This window comes from Bombus flavifrons, chromosome 12 (genome assembly GCF_040668555.2).
Source record: "Bombus flavifrons isolate JBK064 chromosome 12, iyBomFlav1_principal, whole genome shotgun sequence".
In the NCBI taxonomy this organism is placed as follows: domain Eukaryota; kingdom Metazoa; phylum Arthropoda; class Insecta; order Hymenoptera; family Apidae; genus Bombus; species Bombus flavifrons.
Window position 1 is genome coordinate 8,255,419 of NC_138453.1, and position 23,327 is coordinate 8,278,745.

The window sequence follows — 23,327 nt, forward strand, 5'->3', positions numbered from 1 at the left end:
CCAATTTATAATTGTAGATACCTATATTTTGATCGGTGAAATTATATTGCAATCTAATCTTGTTACGATCTCATTTGTATCATTGTGTAACAGGACAAGAATTTTAAGAATTGCGTTCTATATCTTTATTAGTACGTTGTAAAGTCCAATCGAATGATTCGATTCTATTATACCATGTATGTTTATAGAATGTATGTATTGGAGTTGTCTTCTATTAGTTACTTCTTTTTATGAAACTCTTCTAAGAGTAGTCTACTTCTCTCATTGAAATGGTTATACAAAATCGCTTGCTTCGAATTTCTCGACATTCTCAAGACTTTGATCACAGTTTGCATTCACAGCCCTCCTAAATATATATCTAAGCATATAACATATTTTCTGTATCGTTATTAAGCACGATTGTTCCATCATTGCACCTTTGATATGTGAAACGCGAAACGATAAGTCGATTTATACGAGTGACAATTCTAATATTGTGAGTAAGATTATAATGATTTATCGTTCAAAAATAATGTGAGCTTGAGTAATTAAATGATTGTATCGTTCGATACAAGGCACTAAGATATGCTGATTTTCCGATAAGTTAGCTATAAAAGTCAAATGTTACAACTTGGTAATGTCAGTTCCTTCCAAAAAAACCGACTGTAGGAGAGTGTGGTATCTTTCCATTGTTAGAAATAAATCTGTTGGAATGAGAGGTGAGTAATTTTACTTGTGATATAGTTCGTAACCACTTTATTTTAGTATTGCATATCCTTATATCGCATATATTATAAGAACAATATATTCACTGGGAGAATATAGAGAATGAAATAAATTTTTTCGGCTACTGGTGAACATTAACGACAAAGGAAGCTATTTTTAATTACGAATAACCATCGAAGACGAACATTTTTTGCTTATTGGAAACCACTATTAAAAATTGTTATGTTGTTAACTGTTACATTTAGCGCCCATATATTCAACACTGCGTCGTATATGCATTCATCAGGTTGCTACACTGACGATCGATACAGTTTTTAGTTACCTATAACCATTAACGATGAAATTCTTTTCATTAGCAATAATCATGATCAATGACAGAACTCGTTTTAGTCCGTCACTGATAATGATAAACAAAACAAGTTTTTGGAAGATTTCTTTAAGATGTAGGGGATATTAGTTTCCATTTAAACAGAAATTAGCTTTTTCTTCACGACACGCAGAATAGTATTGATATACAGAATGGCAGATTCGATATTTTCTTCTATTTCAGATTTATTATTACCGGTCATTGCCGTTTTGGCAGTGACGGGGAACGCTTTTGCCGAAATACACGAAATTCCAACAAAATGTCCAGAATCTTCAGGCAAAACCGTACAGCTCGCTCACAAACACGATTGTACCAAGTATTACGAGTGTTCCAATGGAGAGAAACTACTCTCGAATTGCCCAGAATTTGCCCCGGGACAGAAGCTACATTTCGACCCTGAACTTCAAAATTGTACTTTCCCATGGGAGGCAAATTGCGCGTCAAGAGCTCCGGATTGTTCAAAGGACGAATTCATACAACCTCATCCCACCAACTGTAGTTTATATTACAAATGCGAGAACGGGGAAAAAGTCTTAAAAACGTGTGGCGAGGAACAGCTGTTTTGTTCTGACTCTCTAGAGTGTGTACACAAAGATGCCGCCAAGTGTAAAGTTTACGACTCGTGTCCAACAGGCAAATTGTTGGAGGCTGTACTTCTCCCGCATGATTGCAACCGTCAATCGCTGTATTACGAATGTGTCGATGGACAATACGATGTTAGACGGTGCCCATCGGGCCATGAATTCGACGCTGAACGTAGACAATGTGTGTCTAATGTCCCCTGTCCTGTAACCGGTACTAAGAGAATTTCTCATGAGACGGATTGCGGTTTGTTCTACGAATGCGTGGATGGTGTTAAGGTAGAGAAAGTTTGCGAAGATGGATTGTCTTTCGACGAAACGAAGGGTATATGTACTTGGCCTCGAAGACACGAGTGTTCATCGAACTTCAATCAAACCGACCTTGCTACATACTTTCTACCTCATGTAGCGGAGGAAAAAGATGTTCTAGATTGTCCATCAGTGGGATATACATTCGTACATCATGAATGCTCTTGCACCAAGTATTACTATTGCGAAGAAGGAAATAAAATTCTTGCCATATGCCCTAATGGCATGATATATGATTATATTAGAAAAGTTTGTGATCTACCGGATGCCGCCGTATGTTGGAACCAAAAATATACTCAGGATAGTTACTTATATGAAAATTGTTATAATTCACCTGACTGTCCACCCACTGGCTATCGTCGCTCTGGTATTGGAATGTGCTCTGAGCGTTATTACGACTGCACGGACGGTGTCAAATGTGATCGGTCGTGTGGCGAAGGATTAGTTTTCAATTCAGGAAAGCAACAGTGCGATATACCCGAGAACGTTGGCGGCTGCAACGGTGATCAACCTACTACCACGACTACGACTACGACTACGACAAGTCGCCCAACTACAACGTGGCGCGCGCCCTATTGCATTGAAGGAAACCAAATGCCTCACGAATGTAACTGCTATGCATATTACGTATGTCGCAACGGAGAATACCAATGGATGAAATGTCCCCCAGGCGAAAAGTTTGATTGGGCTGAGAAGAAATGTATGTCACAAAACATTGCTGAATGTCGCCCCTCTGGACACAACGGATGCCAAGGTAGTTGTTCGTCAAGCAGTGACCTGTTGCCCCACAGGGAGTGCAACAAGTATTGTACATGCGACCATGGAACCATCACAGTTCGAACTTGTCCCAGCCATACGTATTACGATCGGTACAGACAAATCTGTAACTGGCCAGAAGACATACGGGACAGTGACTTGCCGGCGCATTGTGATCCTACCGACTGTAGTTTCGGTAACAATTATGTTCCTCATGACTGTTACTGTGACTTATATTATGAGTGTTCAGGCAATGGGAAATTTCTTCAGAGGTGTAGAATTGGAGAATACTTTGACTATGCAGAAGAAAAATGCGTTGACAGTAAATATGCTCACTGTTATACAAAGATTTGATTAAAGATTGTCAAAAATATTGTAGATGTAGCGGTAGGAACGTGTATATCGAGCAATGTGCCAGCGTTCTGTACTACGATACAATATCGGGAGAACGTGGCTCAAAACGTAAATTTATCGTCGAACTGTCCGTCTCTAACTGATTGTAGCAGTAATATTGGTATTGTACCCCGGTATTGTAAATGTACACTTTGCTATGAATGCGACGGAAGATTCAAATATTACGAGGTATGCGATACTGGATTAAAGTTTGATTTTGTACTCGGAAGCTGTATGAGTAAAAATGCTCATTGTTGCTACTGCAACTTAGTGGCAAACGAAACTATATGGTTGGATATACCATTTGTGAATAATTTTCTTTAAAAGCTAGGAAATGAATCGTAGAATCAAAAAGAAACGAATTCGTAGAATAATAAAGATAAATGGTTTGTTGTAACACCTTCATCGAGTATCTCTGAATTCCATAATATTACGATGTTACAAGGTTAAAACGTAATGCTATTTTTATATATTGTCTAATTTATACATTGCAAGTTAGCCGTAAGTAATAAAATTAAAGATAAATGACATCATTTAATTAGCATTCATTTTTATACGTATACATAGCATGAAACGTTAACAAATTTAATTATATTCGATTCATCGCCATGTAGATTGTCACGATTTTATTTTGCAAAAGTGCGACTGATTAGCAAAAACATTACATAAATGTGGTAGTAACATGTAAAGTAAATGTTAGTCAAAGATGCCATGTAAAATATAAAAGATCGGATTGTAAAACATTCGATGGAAATAAAAGTTGTTCGATATTGCATTGTATTCTATATGTTAAATGATTTTCGCAATGACGAAATATCCCCCAGATGTAGATACGGTAGAATTCCTATTATCCGGCATACTCGTGAGGGGAGTCGAATAATCAAATTGGGCTATACCTATGGAGTGATAAAAACGAAGAAAATAATTCGAAAACCGACCACCGATAAATATGTAATGCAATTTATACGAATAAAAGTAAAATATGCAAAACAAGATATGTAGATTATACAAGATATGAAATATACGTCTAACTGACATTAATTTAATTTCCTTTACCTATGGATACACAGTAAATAGTTTAAAGTTGAATATGGAGACGTACATCGTCGACAAAATACATTCTTTATATTCATGAATTCTAATTCTTTCGTTTACTAGTTGCGCGTAATTATATGAATGATATCGTGATACCAAATTTGCACGCTTTTCAAACGCGATCTAGCAATTTTCATTGACATGGTCTCGGTGGCTTTACAACCCTAACTCAATCATTTGTTAAATATGATATTAAAATTAGAAATATATTTTCACTTAATAGGTTATATTAATATTCATGACGTAGACATATCAATACTCGTGATGTAGATCGTAGCACTATGATAGAATATAAATTGATAAAGGTAACGATATCGAAATACGATTCGATTTAAAGGAACTAATTCAAAACTAGATTACTTTTATTTTATTTTCGAATATATTTTAGTTTTCGATGAAACCCATCGTTTCATCAATAGTAAACCCAAGTGTTATTTAACCCAGAAAAATCACGATTTTGTTTCTTTATTTAATTAACATTTTCGTTATAATCATTTATTTGCACGTTCAGACATTATTTTATTTCATAATTGTTTCCATACCTGTAATCACGTTTGAAATTACATTATTTTAAGTATTATCTCAGATAACATGTTATTTTATTTTATTATTATTTGAAATAATTGTGAAATTCATCAGGTGACCTGATCATCTTGTATGAGTCTGATTTATTTTGCAACAACCTTTGGTTTATTGCTTATTTTATGCAGTGGCGCAACATCTACTCGTAGTTTGAGTTACGTTTGCTTACTTATTGTTAATTACAGTATTCTTGTTAATAATTTCTTTTTATATTTTCGTAATGTTCTGAATTGTTCAGTACCATCAATTATATATTTTTTAATGGAACGTATTCAATGTGTCGATTTCGATACGTATCGTTGGTAATATCAGACAATGTCGAAGAGTCAGCTTCAATAATTTGCACAATAATTTAAGACAATATATGTGATTTTTCTTGGACATCCGCAGACGGCACGATCGCGGTGTGTGAATAAAATTTGTATAAACATTATTTATATGTGCTGTAACTTTTTAATTATTTATGAAAGCAAAGGATTCGAGGAAACGTTAATCGTCTCTATTCGAAAATTTCGCGAGGCGATTTTCGATATTTTGTTACGGATTTTAATGAGTAGATAGCTGCAATGTTTCATGTACGATTCCTCATATAAAACTTCGCACAGGATGGTTTACATCTTCAAACATCATAATCTCCTTCTCTATGAGGCGCTTGTACGAAGTAAGCTGCTGTCCATGTATTGTTCGATTTGAGGATCCCTGTGCACCCTGCTCCTGAGGCTGACTTACTTTCGCTCGTGTAAGGAGCTATGCTCGCGCACATGGGTATTTCAACTAACTATTAATTGCCAATAACTAAAAAATAAAGCCGAGAACGCAATTCTTTTATTCTCGATTTTCATCTTAACTCCACCTTAACAATCACCCTTTAATTTATTTTACACCTGTAGCCAAACGATCTGTATAGTACGTGTTACATCAAATAAAATACAGGAAGAGGAAAGCACTCATCTTTTGGACGATGAATAAAATTTTCATCTCCATGAAAAGTATGTGTCACAATACGAAAGCCACTTCATGACGGAACATTTTTTACATGCAATATTGGAGAAGTAAAAACAAATGGAACTTTAACTGTTATTTGTAGAAACTGCACAAAAAAAGAAGTGAAAGTTAAGGAATCTTCTAGGACGATATCAAATTTCCGATCTCACTTGAAAAAGATAGATGAAGGGAGAGAATCAAATAATTTTATTGAGCATAAAAAACTAAAATGTTCAAAGAAAGCAGTTGAAAGAATGAACATATCCTCTTCTATATTTAACAATATTCTTTTTATGCGTTCTTGCAAATTATCGTATTGTTGAGAGAAATTTGAACAGGATATTGTAAATTTTGATACTGATTTTCTTGTGCCTTCGGCGACTATGGAAAATAAAAACTTCAAAACCACATTTAACAATATGGGCATTATATGGTACATATAAAGTACTAGTCACTAACGATACAAAAGCATAGCAAAAAGTAAAATATGTTTCCGCTACTGTTGTTATTTGGTCCTCGAAAAATTGGCGATATTTTTCGCCTGAGAATATACCTGATACTTGAAAGAAGATCATTGGCTTTGTCATAGCATCGCCTCAAACGCACGAATTTGCTCATTTCGAACAAATTGCTCTGAAATTGCACAACGTTCACGCTTTGTATAAGTTCAGTTTTCTCAAAACTGTTGCAATAGTGATTTAGAACGGGTTGAATTTTGTCAAAGCATTTCCAAATGTGTTCAATACGAAATAGATGTGGTGCATTTTGGGAAAATTATTAATTTTCATGCCAATGACTTTGGAATTTGTCGTCCCGTCCTGAGAACTGTGAGATTATTGAAGAAAAAAACTGGAATGATTCATTTTCTCAAATATTAGCTAACGTGGAGAAGATTTTATCGTTACATGAAACATTAGACACCTTATGTAACTTCACAGAGAGATTTCAATTTGTCTTACTTGGATGAATCATTGATATGTTCTCTTGCAACTGTTATAGATAAAGTACAGGCTGAAAACAATATGTACTATGGGCGTCTAATCTCATGATTCCTATATATTCGGGAGCAAATTAATAAATCAAAACTTCGAAGCTATCCAATTTGGGAGACTATCTTTTAGAACAAGTTCTAACGAAAGATTCAAAAGGTTTCTGTCTTTGGATACCAATTCCTATGAAGCTGTCATTGCTGCTTTTTCACATCCTAGATTTAAAGGTCGTTGACTATCAGAAGTGGCAAATGAAACATTGAACATTTAACGCTCAGTTTCTATTAATGCGGCCATATCAGCAAAGCATTATTACGAAGATGTAATTAAAACTATTGAAAAATCACAAGTAAATAACGGTTTCGAGTTTGAAGGAGGCGAAGATGAAACAGCTAATAATTCCACGAGTGTTATCCCAAGATAAGAATAAATAACTAAATCGACATTTTAATTGGCAAGATAAAAGCTCCGATTTGTCCATGTTAAATGATTATTCGATAAGAGACAGTTTTCTGAAGAATAACAAGCCTCTTTCATCTACCGCGAAACGATTCTACAGTGGAACGATTATTTTCTCTCGCAACAATATTAGATGGGCCGAGGCAAATATCCCTCACGGATGAACTTTTTGAAGAGAGAGGTTTGCTTACGACAAATTGCTGCAAAAATTACTTAAGGTAACAGTTTTTCTTATACAGATTGGACTCTTTAACAAATTAAATTTTATTTCTTAGATGTTAGATATATAGTATGTGGTGTGTTGTTAGCGACTGATTTCCGCAGGTGGTGCAATATGTTCGGTCCATTTTGCTGAGATTGAGTTGTTTCGAAGACATAGATGATTTTGGTCTGGTCGATTCTTAATCGGGACAGTAAGCAATTATCTTCTCGTTTGTGGGTTAATTTTTTTGTTGCATATTATTTTGAGAATTATATTCTTTGTCAAAATGAAGTAAAAAAATCTCGTAACAAATCATTGCTCGAAGTTGCCCTTATTTCACATGAATTGATAATATTTTTATTTTCCAATAATAATAGTGAAAATGAAGATCCGAAATAAATTATTTCAAATAGTTCCTTCTTATTTTCATACCAAATAAAATTAGGTTAGGTCTGGGCTGCGTCTAAATCAGCCGCGCCAGAATTTATAAGAAGCGATGTGTAACAAGTTGAGGAAAAAATGAAATCACACGTTGCAACGGGAAAGCACAATTTTATTTAAAAAATGCTAAATTCTGTTGCTAGTAAGTTGTTTTCTACAGTTCCGCAGTTTCTTTCTACGGGATTAAGCATCACCGTCACCTCGTACAATACAGTATCTTAAGAAAGCACCTTATTTGTATACCTACAGGACACATTACCTACAATAAATGTGATATGCCGATTTTGATGAAAATTTGCAGATTCATAGTGCAGCTAATAATACGGATCACCTACTTTTTCTTTGCCGACGATCGTTCACATTTCGCGGGTGAAAACTCTCAAAATGCGGATAGATGCCCATGGATAAATTTTATATTCTCAACAACAAACATAAGCACATAAACAGATTTTAAACAAAACCGTCTGTTTCAATACATCTTCGTTCATTATTTTTTGTAAATATTTGACAATTTTAACGAAAATTTGTTTGTGTAAACTGGACATTTAAATTCGAAATACGGATAAATCAGAATTTCTATTTTTTGTAAATTGACTAAGATAATCATTGTTTAACTAACTTGAACAAACTTTTGCCTTCTATAGACAACCAAAATTTTCTAAGCTAATTTGGGTGCCATTATGGTTAGGAATGTGCTATAAGTCATCTCTGATATGATAAAAATTATCGTCACAGCTAAATACTAGTTTAATCCGCATCGAATATCTGAATATATTCAACGGTGTCACCTGCTGAATCAGTAGATCAACCTTATCCTAGTCGGACGTGGGCGGAAGAAGAAGTAAATTTCGCGAATTTTCCATCGAATGAAAACGCTATATAATGCATATTTCATAATATTTTAGAAATTTAGGCTGAATTTCTCTTCCCTGATAACGTTGTCTAAGATAATGATCATCGTAGGAATATGTAGATAAACGTAATCGCTTTTTCTTAACAGAAATCATAAAAGGCTTTGGCGATTAAACCATGGAAAGATATACGAATAAAACACGGAGATATTTAATTTATTATTATTATTAATATAAAAGGTCGTTTATTGGCATTTTCCTATTACATGTTTCACGATAACTATACGAAATCTGTGCAATGAATAACATATTTCCAATTTATAATTGTAGATACCTATATTTTGATCGGTGAAATTATATTGCAATCTAATCTTGTTACGATCTCATTTGTATCATTGTGTAACAGGACAAGAATTTTAAGAATTGCGTTCTATATCTTTATTAGTACGTTGCAAAGTCCAATCGAATGATTCGATTCTATTATACCATGTATGTTTATAGAATGTATGTATTGGAGTTGTCTTTTATTAGTTACTTCTTTTTATGAAACGCTTCTAAGAGTAGTCTACTTCTCTCATTGAAATGGTTATACAGAATCGCTTGCTTCGAATTTCTCGACATTCTCAAGACTTTGATCACAGTTTGCATTCACAGCCCTCCTAAATATATATCTAAGCATATAACATATTTTCTGTATCGTTATTAAGCACTATTGTCGCCCCATCGCACCACTGATATGTGAATTCCGAAACGATAAGCCAATTTAAATCAGAGCGATAAATTTAAAATAACGAGTAAAGTAATAACATGAATTATCGTTTGAAAATAATCTAAACTTACATTGTTAAAAGATTGTATCGTCCGGTGCAAAGTAGCAAGATATGTTGATAATCCGATAAGTTACCTATAAAAGTCAAATCTTCTAATTTTGTAATGTCAGTTCCTTCCTAAAAAACGACTATAGGAAGGTGTGTTATTTTTCAATCGTCAGAAATAAATCTGTTGGAATGAGAGGTGAGTAATTTTACTTGTGATATAGTTCGTAACCACGTATGTTGCTTTCGGGACTTTATCTTACTTTGGTATGTTCTTATATCGCATATTTTAGACATATATTCTTTGAGAAAATATAGAGAACGAAATAAATTTGTGCGGCAACTGGGGAGCATTAACGACGGAGGAAGCTATTTTCAATCACGAATAATCATCGTAGATGAACATTTTTTGCTTATTGGAAACCACTATTGAAAATAGTTACGCTGTTAACTGTTACACTTAGCGTCCATATATTCAACACTGCGTCGTATATGCATTCATCAGGTTGCTACACTGACGATCAATGCGGTTTTTAATTACCTATAACCATTAACGATGAACAAATTCTTTTCATTAGCAATAATCATGATCAATGACGGAACTCGTTTTAGTCCGTCACTGATAATGATAATCAAAACAAGTTTTTGGAAGATTTCTTTAATATGTAGGGGACATTAGTTTCCATTTAAATTAGCTTTTTCTTCATGATACTCAGAATAGTATTGACATACAGAATGGCAGATTCGATATTTTCTTCTATTTCAGATTTATTATTACCGGTCATTGCCGTTTTGGCAGTGACGGGGAACGCTTTTGCCGAAATACACGAAATTCCAACAAAATGTCCAGAATCTTCAGGTAAAACCATACAGCTCGCTCACAAACACGATTGTACCAAGTATTACGAGTGTTCCAATGGAGAGAAACTACTCTCGAATTGCCCAGAATTTGCCCCGGGAGAGAAGCTACATTTCGACCCTGAACTTCAAAATTGTACTTTCCCATGGAAGGCAAATTGCGCGTCAAGAGCTCCGGATTGTTCAAAGGACGAATTCATACAACCTCATCCCACCAACTGTAGCCTATATTACAAATGCGAGAACGGGGAAAAAGTCTTAAAAACGTGTGGCGAGGAACAGCTGTTTTGTTCTGACTCTCTAGAGTGTGTACACAAAGATGCCGCCAAGTGTAAAGTTTACGATTCATGTCCAACAGGTAAATTGTTGGAGGCTGTACTTTTCCCGCACTACCGCCAATCGCTGTATTACGAATGTGTCGATGGACAATATGCTGTAAGACGGTGCCCATCGGGCCATGTATTCGACAATGAACTTAGGCAATGTGTATCTAAAGTTCATTGTCCTGGAACCGGCACTAAGAGAATTTCTCATGAGACGAATTGCGGTTTATTTTACGAATGTATAGATGGTGTTAAGGTAGAGAAAGTTTGCGAAGATGGATTGTCTTTCGACGAAACCAAGGGTATATGTACTTGGTCTCCGAAACACAAGTGTTCGAAGGAAAAAAATATCATAGATTGTCCACCAGAGGGATATACATTCTTACCACACGAATGCTCTTGCACCAAGTATTACTCTTGCGAAGACGGAGAGAGGTTTATACAACAATGCCCTGAAGGCATGATGTATGATTATATTAGAAAAGTTTGCGATTTACCGCATGCCGCCATATGTTGGAACCAAATGTATACTGACGGCAATTACCTAGATCCAAATTGTTATAATTCAACTGACTGTCCAATCTCTAGCCATGCTCGCTTCCCTCATAAGGAGTGTAGGTTTTATTACGAGTGCAGAGGGGGTTCGAAATGTCTTCGGAGGTGTTCTGAAGGGCATGTCTTCAATCCACTTCTCCATTTGTGTGATCTACCTAAGAACGTTCGCGGCTGCGGCGGAGGTGACGATAGCGGAGGTGGCGATAGCGGAAGTGGCGATAAGGAACCTGACGATACGACACCTAATAATACAGACAATGAATGTACTTCGTGTAATTGTTATAATTGTATTGTTCGGTTAGCTTATCCAGAAGACTGTAATCTGTATTATCAATGTGAAAATGGACAGAAAGTGAGAAAGCGCTGTCCTCGAAATCTAGTATTCGACCGTATAAATCAGATTTGTGACTATCAAGAAAATGTACATTGCATACCCACAACTACGAGAGCGCCCACGACCCCGACCACGACTTCCACTACGGCCCGGCCCTATTGTATTGAAGGAGAGCGAAGATATCACGAGTGTCAATGCCATGAATATTACGAATGTCACAACGGACGATACCAATGGTTCAAGTGTAGCTCAGGCAAATCGTTTGATTGGAAACTGTTAGAATGTGTGGCAGAAGACAGGGCTATCTGTTACCCAAGTAAAAATAAAGATTGCGAAGGCACCTGTTCGTCAAGCACTAGCCGGTTGCCCCACAAGGACTGCAGCAAGTATTGTACATGCTACCACGGAACCGCCACAGTTGAAACCTGTCCCCGCCATATGTATTACGACCAAGGTACACAAAACTGCCAGTGGCCAGAAGACATAAGTTCCTGGCGGACGCAGTGTAATCCTTCCGACTGTAGCTTCGGTGACAATTATGTTCCTCATGGATGTTACTGTGACAGATATTATAAGTGTTCAGGGAATTCGAAAGAAATGCAATTATGTGGAAACGGGCAACGCTTTGACTATAGGGAAGAAAGATGCGTTGATAGTAGATATGCTCACTGTTATGTGATCCCATCATGTGATGAAACTAGGAAATGCGGAACCTGTGAGACCACAAAACACAACACAAGTAGTTACGCAGATGATTGTCAAAAATATTGTAGATGCAGCGGTAGGAACGTGTATATCGAGCAATGTGCCAGCGGTCTGTACTACGATACAGTCTCAGGAGAATGTGCCTGGCCTGAAAACGTAGATTTAAAATCGCACTGCCCGCTCATAACTGACTGTACCAGAACTTCCAAGTTTATACCCCATAATTGTCAATGTGAACTTTATTATGAATGCGTAGAAGGAGTCAAATATCTCGCAGAATGCCCTGGTGCATCATCTTTTGATTATGTACTCGGAACCTGTGTGAATAAAGAGGCCCATTGTTATCATGAATATTCGAAAAATAGTATAGTCGATTCCTGTATAGGGCACTGTCCGGAGCAGACGTCTTCTAGTCCGATTGTCCGTTTGCAACACAAAGATTGCAACAGATACTGCGTATGTTCAATGGGGGCTCCTTATGTCGTCACTTGCCCTGCATGTAGTCAGTATGACAGTCAACTTCAGACCTGTGTACCTTCAGATCTTTGCAACTGCAATTTACGGGCAAACAGAACTTTGTGGTCAGATATACCATTTGTGAGCAATTTTCTTTAAAAGCTAGGAAATGAATCGTGGAATCAAACAGAAATGAATTCATAGAATAATCACTAAAGATAAATGGTTTGTTGTAATACCTTCATAAAGTATCTCTGAATTCCATAATATTACGATGTTACAAGGTTAAAACGCAATGCTATTTTTATATATTGTCTAATTTATGTAATCTTTTAGGATGACTGTATTGAATTTGACTATACATTGCAAGTTAGCTGTAAGTAATAAAATTAAAGATAAATGACATCATTTAATTAGCATTCATTCTTATACGTATACATAGCATGAAACGTTAACAAATTTAATTATATTCGATGTAGATTGTCATCGTTTATTGATTGTAGATTGCCATGTAGATTGTCACGATTTTATTTTGCAAAAGTGCGACTGATTAGCAAAAACATTACATAAATGTGGTAGTAACATGCAAAGTAAATGTTAGTCAAAGATGCCATGTAAAATATAAAAGATCGGATTGTAAAACATTCGATGGAAATAAAAGTTGTTCGATATTGCATTCTATTCTATATGTTAAATGATTTTCGCAATGACGAAATATCCCCCAGATGTAGATACGGTAGAATTCCTATTATCCGGCATACTCGTGAGGGGAGTCGAATAATCAAATTGGGCTATACCTATGGAGTGATAAAAACGAAGAAAATAATTCGAAAACCGACCACCGATAAATATGTAATGCAATTTATACGAATAAAAGTAAAATATGCAAAACAAGATATGTAGATTATACAAGATATGAAATATACGTCTAACTGACATTAATTTAATTTCCTTTACCTATGGATACACAGTAAATAGTTTAAAGTTGAATATGGAGACGTACATCGTCGACAAAATACATTCTTTATATTCATGAATTCTAATTCTTTCGTTTACTAGTTGCGCGTAATTATATGAATGATATCGTGATACCAAATTTGCACGCTTTTCAAACGCGATCTAGCAATTTTCATTGACATGGTCTCGGTGGCTTTACAACCCTAACTCAATCATTTGTTAAATATGATATTAAAATTAGAAATATATTTTCACTTAATAGGTTATATTAATATTCATGACGTAGACATATCAATACTCGTGATGTAGATCGTAGCACTATGATAGAATATAAATTGATAAAGGTAACGATATCGAAATACGATTCGATTTAAAGGAACTAATTCAAAACTAGATTACTTTTATTTTGTTTTCGAATATATTTTAGTTTTCGATGAAACCCATCGTTTACTCAATAGAGGTATGGGTTATGAAGGTTATGAGGTACATGATAATTGGTATTACAGCTAATTTTAAAATATCACAGTACTACCAAATTTCGCACATATTATTAAAATAAAGAATAAATATTTTTAGATCGTGTATATTGCGTCGTGTATCTGTTTGGCGTAAGTTTTATTAAAACATTTGCTGATATTTGTTTTTTTTTATCAAAAACTGAAATTGTCAAAAGTATAAGTATAGGTATAGAAAATTTTCATGAAAAAGCGACTTTAGGTAATTTCATTAACGGATTTTTGCTGTCTACAACCAGTTAGAGTAAATTTTATCGATTGATGTGGCTAACTCGGTTTCAAAACAATATTATAAGATATCGATTCGAAATCGCTTTTAACGACGGAATTTGTATATTCTGTAACTTAAATCAGAACTTCCATTGTTCTATACATGAATGCACAATGAATGTTGAATTGTTCGATGTTTCAACATAACTTTCATATTATCATTAATAAAAATCAATATCAATCTTGTGACCCAATACATTATTATTCACGTAACCTTCAGTTTGAAAAATTTCCAACTGTTTAGGTATAATAAATTAATGAAATACGAATAATGAAATAAAATAATTTATTTTTCTGCCAGAGTTATTTTATTGTTTTCTATTTTGATCTATCGTACTTAAGATTACAAATCTTAGTGGAAAGAGAGTAAAAATCATGTTATTAGTAAGTTACTTAATTGATTTCGAGTATTACGCCATAATGATAACGATATATAACCTCATTTTGGAGAAGTATGGTGAATAGCAAGATGACCTTATTATTCTTGAAAAATTGAGAAAAATTTTCTGTTCGTTACAATATTTTTCACTTCCAAACAAATAATGCTTCCTTTGGCATTTTTCCCTATTTATCAAAAATACGTGAGATATTTAAGGTGATCGAGTTATGTTGTTTCTCTTATACTATATGTAAAACTACTTTTATTCTATGTCGTAACACATTAAAGCGAAACTTTTAATTTGCTGAATACGTTGTATCTATGTAATTATTGGTTTGATAGATCAAGCTCTACATATAAAGGAAATGGTAGAATAATGATGATCAACTAAAACTTCGGTAAACTGATCCCAAGTTAAATAAGGATGTACGTATTGGCGGAGATAAGATAAATGATATGTTAATGATAAGATTCAGTCCATTATAAAAGTCGATTCGCATAGATTATATTTGTCAGTTTTCTGTAGATAAGGAATGGTGACATCGTTTTATTATACAGAATGAAGGGTAAGTAACTCGAATATTTTTAACAATTTCTCGTAGGAAAAAATTCATAAAGAAGATAGCGATGCCCATCAGTACAATAAGTAAGAGACAAAAAGATATAGTTTAAATAAAACAGCAGGCACTTTATTTTACAAACTGGCGAACAAAAATGCTTGAACCCTCTCAATATGTACGCTTAATAAATAATGACAGTTGAAGATGTAAGTTAAAGATAAAATTTGATAAATTACAATAATGTTTTCTTTTCATACATTTCAGTGTTATATCTGTTGTTCATTGCTGTCACTGTAGCGACGGCGGACGAAAATTGTCCTGAAGTAATATCTCACGACTGTATTCCAATGCAGCAATGCGTTGGTAAAGGAAACAAGACGTATACGCATCATATTCCTTATCTCGACGACTGTCATAAATATTATAAATGCATTGGACATTTTGCATGCCTACTATGCTGTCCAAGGTTCGGCAGCGGACAACATCGGCTGGTCTTCAATCCAGAAGAGCAGGTCTGTGACTGGCCATTTGAAGTACCAAATCTAGAAGCAAAATGCTATGACATTTTTCCATCGACCACCCCGCCAACTACTCCACCGAAACCGACCACGCCGCCAACTACTCCACCGCAACCGACCACCCCGCCAACTACTCCACCGCAACCGACCACGCAGCCAACAACTCCACCGCAACCGACCACGCAGCCAACTACTCCACCGCAACCGACCACGCCGCCAACTACTCCACCGCAACCGACCACGCAGCCAACAACTCCACCGCAACCGACCACACCACCAACTACTCCACCGCAACCGACCACCCTGCCAACTACTCCACCGCAACCGACCACGCAGCCAACAACTCCACCGCAACCGACCACACCACCAACTACTCCACCGCAACCGACCACGCAGCCAACTACTCCACCGCAACCGACCACGCCGCCAACTACTCCACCGCAACCGACCACGCAGCCAACAACTCCACCGCAACCGACCACACCACCAACTACTCCACCGCAACCGACCACCCTGCCAACTACTCCACCGCAACCGACCACGCCGCCAACTACTCCACCGCAACCGACCACGCAGCCAACTACTCCACCGCAACCGACCACGCAGCCAACTACTCCACCGCAACCGACCACCCTGCCAACTACTCCACCACAACCGACCACACCACCAACTACTCCACCGCAACCGACCACGGCGTCAACTACTCCACCGAAACCGACCTCGCCGTCTGATGATAATCCAACTCATGCGCCAGTAGTAAGTAATTGTCCATCAGATGGATACGTAAAGATACAGCATGAAACTGACTGCAATAAGTATTACTTATGTCGCGATGGAGTAAAATCGTCTGTGCAAACATGTCCAGAAGGTCTGCATTTCAACCCTATAATTTCTACATGCGACTTGAAGGATCATTTTCACTGTAAGTAAGATGAATGTAAAAGAAAGATCTTTCTGTTAAGTTTGCTACAGATTTAATTTATAAGAAAAAAACACACCGTCCCGTAAAATTGCAGGAGCATAATATAAATGCTTTTACATTTATTAACTCTGTATATAATTCTCATAGTTATTTTTCATAATATCTATACTTCAGTGTAATGAAGAAATTGAAATATATGTATTGTGAAATTCTAATTAATAATAAAGTATTCAAAAATATATCAAATAAAATGTCGTTTATTTCATATTAATACCTCCTATTTCACACAAATCGTAACGAGACGACTAGTTGTCATCTTTTTACCTTTTTTTAAATTCGTGGAGGCACTTTTTGCCTTCAATTGAAAATTGAGGCGAACTTGTTTACAAAGAGAATTATTTTTATCATTATATTGGTAAGCAATTTAAGTAGAGCAACTGACAACAATCGAATGTAACGGGATGTATATGTCGTAAACAGGGTATAGGACACGCAAATTACTTTATTGCACATCGTCGTAGTATTTTTCAACTGTGTCTAATACGTGACAAGGCGGAGAATCGATTCGTGAAATGCTCTTCTTAGGGTCATACTTTTCCACCTCATCGAGGAATCCACTCTCTTCTTGCTTCCTCTTTTCGAATTGTCGGTTTGCTTTCGGTTGCTGCGATCGTTGAGAATTCTCCAGGATTGTTTTCATCGAATCCCAAACATAATTAACTTCCGGTACAGAGGAGAGAACACTTCCCCTTTTTCCATATCTATTCACGTATTAGAAGCATTATAATAATGTTATAGTAACTTTACCATATCTCTTACAAATACACACGTTTATGTTCAAACTACCAATTATCACGTCCGAAGGAAAAGTTTCAAATTCTTACAATATTCATCAAAATTCATAAATTGCTTATACGTTTGGTGTAAACGCGATACGAATTAATTGCGTCAAACAATACGTTACACAACCGAGCAAAAGGGGTGATTCTATTTATCTCTGCTCGTTTTTTTATACCTATGCAGAAATGCGCAATGTCATTATTTGCTTCTTATCATTACGATCATCATACTTCTTGTCGATCTGTATTATTGGTTTTTTATTGTATTTCACTCAAATGATTTTGTAAATAAGAGTAAGCCTATATGTATATTTTCAAAAATTAATTTTATTGACGTGAAAACTGTTGAAAATATCGACTATAATATTTCATATGCAATTATGCTCTTTGATCTAAATTATTATACAATTCTTGTAACGTATCGTGCACCCTTATCTTTTGTTTCTAAAATATACCTTTGATTTAATAAAACATCGAGAACAGAAGTTTGTCAGGTCGAAACATAGAATTGATACACACTGTATCGAGAAGGTTATCAACACCTTTTCTCGGGAACGGTGTCTCATGTCATGGAAAAACTTTATTCTACATGTTTGACTTATTTTTTCGCGAGAAATCGCCTCTTGCTCGATTATAGGTACCACCAATTACCGAACATTCAATACATTTCAAAAAAATATATCGGATAACGTCAGAATACATTATTACCTCGCTTTCCCGTTAAGGGAATAGAAATCACTAACATGATCGAGGTATTTTCTTAATTCTTCCTGATTCTTAAATATTTCTGGTCGAGTTGGTCTGGCCATCGGTCCCGGTTCGCCATGAACAATCCCAGTTCCAAGAATAAAAAGAACGAGAAACAAGTAGATGCTATTCGAACACGATTGCATTCTTCTCGTCAGAAGTCACCGATTACTGAAAAAAAGAAATTATTCTCGGTAGACACGACACTTTTTCTTGACATTTTATTGCATACTTAATTACGTAATAAAACACAAGCCACACAATATTCACGAATCAACAGAAATTTCTGTGCTGCACATTATCCACTTGTTCAAATTTCCCCGTTTCATAATACACTTAATATTTCGAACACAGCTGTTTCAATAAGCATTTCATTTTCAATTTGCCTGACATCTCACTGAATATTTCACTATCATAATTCAAATACCGTTGTATTATACAATAAAATGAACGGTTAATTTCCAAAGGTATCGTACGAATCGTTTCGTTTTCTCATCGTTATTAATTCATTGGTATAATATTTAGCTTGTTTCACATGTGTTTCAACTCTGTTCTACAGAAAGCATAAATAATCGTATTCGTTCTAAACGTACATCGTGATTGGAAATATAATTCGATTGTTTGATTTAATAAGCCGTACAACTGTAGCTTAAAATTCCCTCGATTGGTATTTAAGTGTACGTGAAAGCATAGCGTGAATTATGAAAAGCAATTTCAAACAATTCCGGATAACATGATACAGGAAGTACAGAGCAGTTGATGATTTAAAATTTAATATTGAAATGCAATTGATCGGCGGATCAATTTATTCGAGGCAGCGTGTCTCGAAAGTCAAGGTCGCGGTAATTTACAGAAATTTTCAAAGTCCCGCGAAACTAGACCGTCTTGACCGACTTGACCATCGTCTCAAATCGACTTTCACGCATTGATTTTACGGATAATATGATTTTAAGAAAATCACAAAGAAACTTCGACACTAATTACGTGACAATTAAGAGTCATTAAGATGATAATATGCGAGGTTTATCTATGATTTAATTTGTGCTGTGGATTGATTGCTCGCTATAAAGGGGGCGTCGAGTCGTCTATTTCCTCGTTTTATAGAAGTCTGTGGTCTAAAAGAATACACATCGTTTGGCGTAAACTAGCTACATAAAAGATACTCTCGTAAGCTTGATAATCCAGCAAGAAATGTGATTGTAAAGGAGAACGAATATTCATACAAGATTTAATACGCTGCATGTTTCATATCCCGTCTTTTTATAAATGCATTAACTTTTCATGACGCATTAAATGTCGCGGGATTTATGAATGCGAAGAACGACTTAATTAATGGAACCTGTTAACTCGAAAGTTCAAGAGGAGAGTAACTACGCACAATAATTGAACTATAAGTTCATTTGCATCGATCTGGTTGATACATGCAGTTCATATTCATGAAAAGAAAAATTCTTATTCAACAAGATAATTCTTATTGAATATGTAAAACTAATTGTTATGTCAAACAACGGTAGCACACACACACACACACACACACACACATGTCAAATATAACGAGTTAACGTTAGAAATAACGAGTTATCGAACCTATCACGATATATTACTTTCAAACTTAGCTGATTCTGGCTATTACAGGTCCATCCTACAAGATCTCACTAATACTATCGAGTCTTAGTTATAAAACGTTTCAAGTTTTTTTAATAACGAGGAGAACACTAAACACGATTTGTGCTGGTTGTCTGTATCTTTCTAACACGTTCCAATAGTCAATAATAAGTATGCTATTAATTATTTCTAAGAACAATGCGAATTACCAGTACAAGAATTACTTCGAATTGATGAAAAACAATGATTTTATATTAGTCCAAAGCGATAGAGCTATACTTGTAGAATTAAATCGTAACTTTTGTTACTCGTAAGGAAGGTAAATGTGTAATCACGTATAAGATGTTATCAATGTCGAAATAGATATGGATACATCAATCGCCGAATTTTTTGGAAATATGTCGAAAACTTAGATCTAACTACGCATCTAACTACGAAGATATCACTGCAGGATGTATAGTTTATAGATAATTATAGTTCGATAAAAACGATTTTATTAATCAAAGTAAACTACATGAACGATAGACTTGCGTGATCAGCACCTTGTTGTTCAAGAGTTTTATCGTAAATTATTATTACTCACCGATTAGTATCAATCCGTTGCGACGAAAAGATTTCCTGTATCCTAATGGAATATTCAGAAGTTGAAATCGAATCGGCCGCTCGCACCGCAGGACAGGAGTATATATACCTGGGAACGCACCCTCTGTCGCACCCCCTCGGCGGCAAATCGCGTATCGCGCAGCCAATCCACGCGGTTCAACCCCACCAGTCACTTTCCCCACTATCCCTTCGTCGATCCTTTTCTTTCGATCTTTGTATAAGGATTACGCTTAACAATTCGATTTAAAAGATCGATTTACCCCAACAAGGACGATCCCTGGCGTATCGATTATTCCTTTGTAATTTTTATCATTCGCGGTTTAATGTCAATCGTGTAAAATACTTTCCTCTATGCTATGGTAATGTTACGGTGAAACGACATTTTCAATATATGCTCTGATAAAAATGTGATGAAAAAAGAAGCGCGTTTCTAAAGGCGATGACTACGTTCAACGTAGTATTCTACGATAAATGTCCTTTCCTAGCAGTTCCTTTCCTGCAAGCAATAAAAGTACTGTCTGTAAAAGTGTAATTAGATTGTAATGTAGTCTTGCGTGGATTTTATGAAACGTTTCCGCAACCAAGTCATCCTCGTAGGACGTAAAAACGGATATTACTTTCGCGAGTATTCTTTTGGTATGAACTGTATAATAATTTTAATAAATAGTCGCTCCTTTTTAAAGTAAAAGCATTCGATTTATTCACTAGCATTGGTTTCTTCTTCTAATCGACTCGTTAATTTTACCTTTATCAATTTACTATCGCATCTGAATTATTTTTGTTCGGATTCGGCCGTTTAAGTTTTCACGAAATCACCCTCGTTTCCCCAATTTACTTTATGTTTAAAGTAAAACGTGATCCGCCTAACGGTTTCCTAACTCGAACGGATATCCGCTGTTGAAACTTTAAAAACAAAATATCCGTTCGATACATTCGCCAATCTTAAGATCGTTAAACACGAGACAAGGCTTTCCGGAACTTAAGAATGACGATAACGATTCGAAAGCCACGCGCGCTAGAAATGATGGATGTAATATTGGCGTAATATTTCTCGTGTATACGTTGGCTTGATTGAATCGTGATGAGCATATCGATAGATGCGTTACAAGAGATTGTAGATACATTCTCACACAGGATCATTGTGCGCGCTCCATGGGAAAAGAAACTGTATTAATAAAACGACACCCTACAGGTTTCGTAGATTCCAGGATATAAAAGTTACTCGGAAGGCTCTCGTTAACGCGTTGACTGCCGCGCGAATTTTCTATACTTTTCCACGACAATCGTAATAAATTGAAACATACACTAGATATACATAAACATGTACATACTACACCGTAACATCCGATTGTTGCAGAATATTATGTATATTGTATTTGTGCACTTTTTTCTGACGGTGTTACCTAATTCATTCACAATGTTGAAAGGTTTCTAGTCCAAAAAGTTTATCTTACTTTAAACGTTCTAGGAAATTTAGTAAAACGTGGGCCACTAATTGACGTTGCAGCCAACGTGTAAAGTAACGGAGTCTCGCATCTTTTCTCCATGTACCCGAAATCTTTCCTCAATTCGTTTTATTCGGGATTCGATCGTTCGAATTTCAGTGTGCGGTTCGCCGATCGATACAACACAAAACCTTTTATAAATAATAGTGAACGACGAGCATTAGCTCGTACAGCCAAAGATTAAATGTCATTCCGATAACTGTTCTCTCGATTCGACGAATAAGGACATATGTTCGTGTTTGTCGATCTTAACTAGATTTTACGAATCAGGGGTATAGCGTCTCTCAATAGGTTATCATACTCGTTTCAATATTTTCGACGAAATGTTTTCGTTCATAATTTTCGATAAAATCCAAGACCGACACATTCTTCATATTTGCAACCACAATCATACGATAGTTGACTGTAACTGTTACACAAGGATTCGTGTAAATTTACTTTAACCGTCTTACGTTCCTCATGTCGTTTTCTATCGAATCGTATTTTTATACGATTAGAAAATTTCATAAACTTGACAATAATATGGAAGTATATTATGCTAAAGATTTCCTTGACGCGTTAAAAGCTCTTTTTCAGTTGAAACCAAAGGGGTCCTTATCTCTCTTAGGTGATTATATTTTACATTCGTCAGCAAGCGTTATCGTTCGATTGATTTACAATTTCTATCCTATGTATTCTCTGCTGATTACTGGCTTCCTACACGTATATTCTATACATTCGATAAAGTAAAGGATTATAATTTATAAGAAATTTAAACTGACAGAAATTAATTTAACAGATAAGAGATCTGCCGTGCGAAATATACCTTCGTTCGAACTTGAAACGACCGCTCCACTTATTAATTTTCATCTTAAACAGGCATGTATTAAAAATCTCGGAGGGCGCTGTGACCGCTGTTGCTTGACAAGCCAGTCGATCCAACAGGTGAAAGACTTACCGTCTAGAGATAAGTTCCAAGGAATTTTCGTCGTGAAGGATATACAAACCCTGTAATGATAATCTCGTAATTACGAATAAGATTTAACAGTTCCAATAAACTAATACCCGACTTTTTGCTTTAATTGATCTAGGATCTGTTCGATCAATCAAACGGTAATGTTCGTCGATTAAAGCAACTATTTAGATGTACTATCCCATCGACAATTCA

At 35.7% G+C, this 23,327-nt stretch overlaps 4 protein-coding genes across 4 annotated transcripts; 3 read left to right on the top strand and 1 right to left on the bottom strand.

Moving 5' to 3' along the window:
- The first annotated feature begins 639 nt into the window (after positions 1–639).
- Positions 640–3,435, top strand: LOC138185740 (chitin-binding domain protein cbd-1-like). The gene is made up of 3 exons (XM_069124905.1): positions 640–698; positions 1,256–3,040; positions 3,098–3,435. The coding sequence occupies exons 1-3, from the start codon at positions 692–694 to the stop codon at positions 3,433–3,435; spliced, it is 2,130 nt and encodes a 709-aa protein (XP_068981006.1). The 5' UTR covers positions 640–691.
- Positions 3,436–9,668: 6,233 nt separating this feature from the next.
- Positions 9,669–13,134, top strand: LOC138185741 (chitin-binding domain protein cbd-1-like). The gene is made up of 2 exons (XM_069124907.1): positions 9,669–9,728; positions 10,296–13,134. The coding sequence occupies exons 1-2, from the start codon at positions 9,722–9,724 to the stop codon at positions 12,917–12,919; spliced, it is 2,631 nt and encodes an 876-aa protein (XP_068981008.1). The 5' UTR covers positions 9,669–9,721; the 3' UTR covers positions 12,920–13,134.
- Positions 13,135–15,408: 2,274 nt separating this feature from the next.
- On the top strand, positions 15,409–17,008 carry LOC138185572 (uncharacterized). Its single transcript, XM_069124612.1, has 2 exons — positions 15,409–15,447; positions 15,706–17,008. The coding sequence occupies exons 1-2, from the start codon at positions 15,441–15,443 to the stop codon at positions 16,887–16,889; spliced, it is 1,191 nt and encodes a 396-aa protein (XP_068980713.1). The 5' UTR covers positions 15,409–15,440; the 3' UTR covers positions 16,890–17,008.
- A 67-nt stretch (positions 17,009–17,075) lies between these two features.
- Positions 17,076–18,633, bottom strand: NPF (neuropeptide F). The gene is made up of 2 exons (XM_069124617.1): positions 18,429–18,633; positions 17,076–17,642 (listed from the first exon to the last, which is right to left on the bottom strand). Exons 1-2 carry the CDS (start codon positions 18,611–18,613, stop codon positions 17,384–17,386), a joined length of 444 nt encoding a protein of 147 aa, XP_068980718.1. The 5' UTR covers positions 18,614–18,633; the 3' UTR covers positions 17,076–17,383.
- Between the last annotated feature and the right edge of the window lie 4,694 nt (positions 18,634–23,327).

Excerpts from the sequence above, each read along its gene's own strand:
- LOC138185740 (XM_069124905.1), top strand. Across the intron at positions 3,041-3,097 it reads AGAAGAAAAATGCGTTGACA|ATGTAGCGGTAGGAACGTGT; the intron begins GTAAATATGCTC and ends AAAATATTGTAG.
- NPF (XM_069124617.1), bottom strand. The coding sequence starts at position 18,613 with ATGCAATCGTGTTCGAATAGCATCTACTTGTTTCTCGTTCTTTTTATT. Across the intron at positions 17,643-18,428 it reads TCCCTTAACGGGAAAGCGAG|ATATGGAAAAAGGGGAAGTG; the intron begins GTAATAATGTAT and ends ATACGTGAATAG.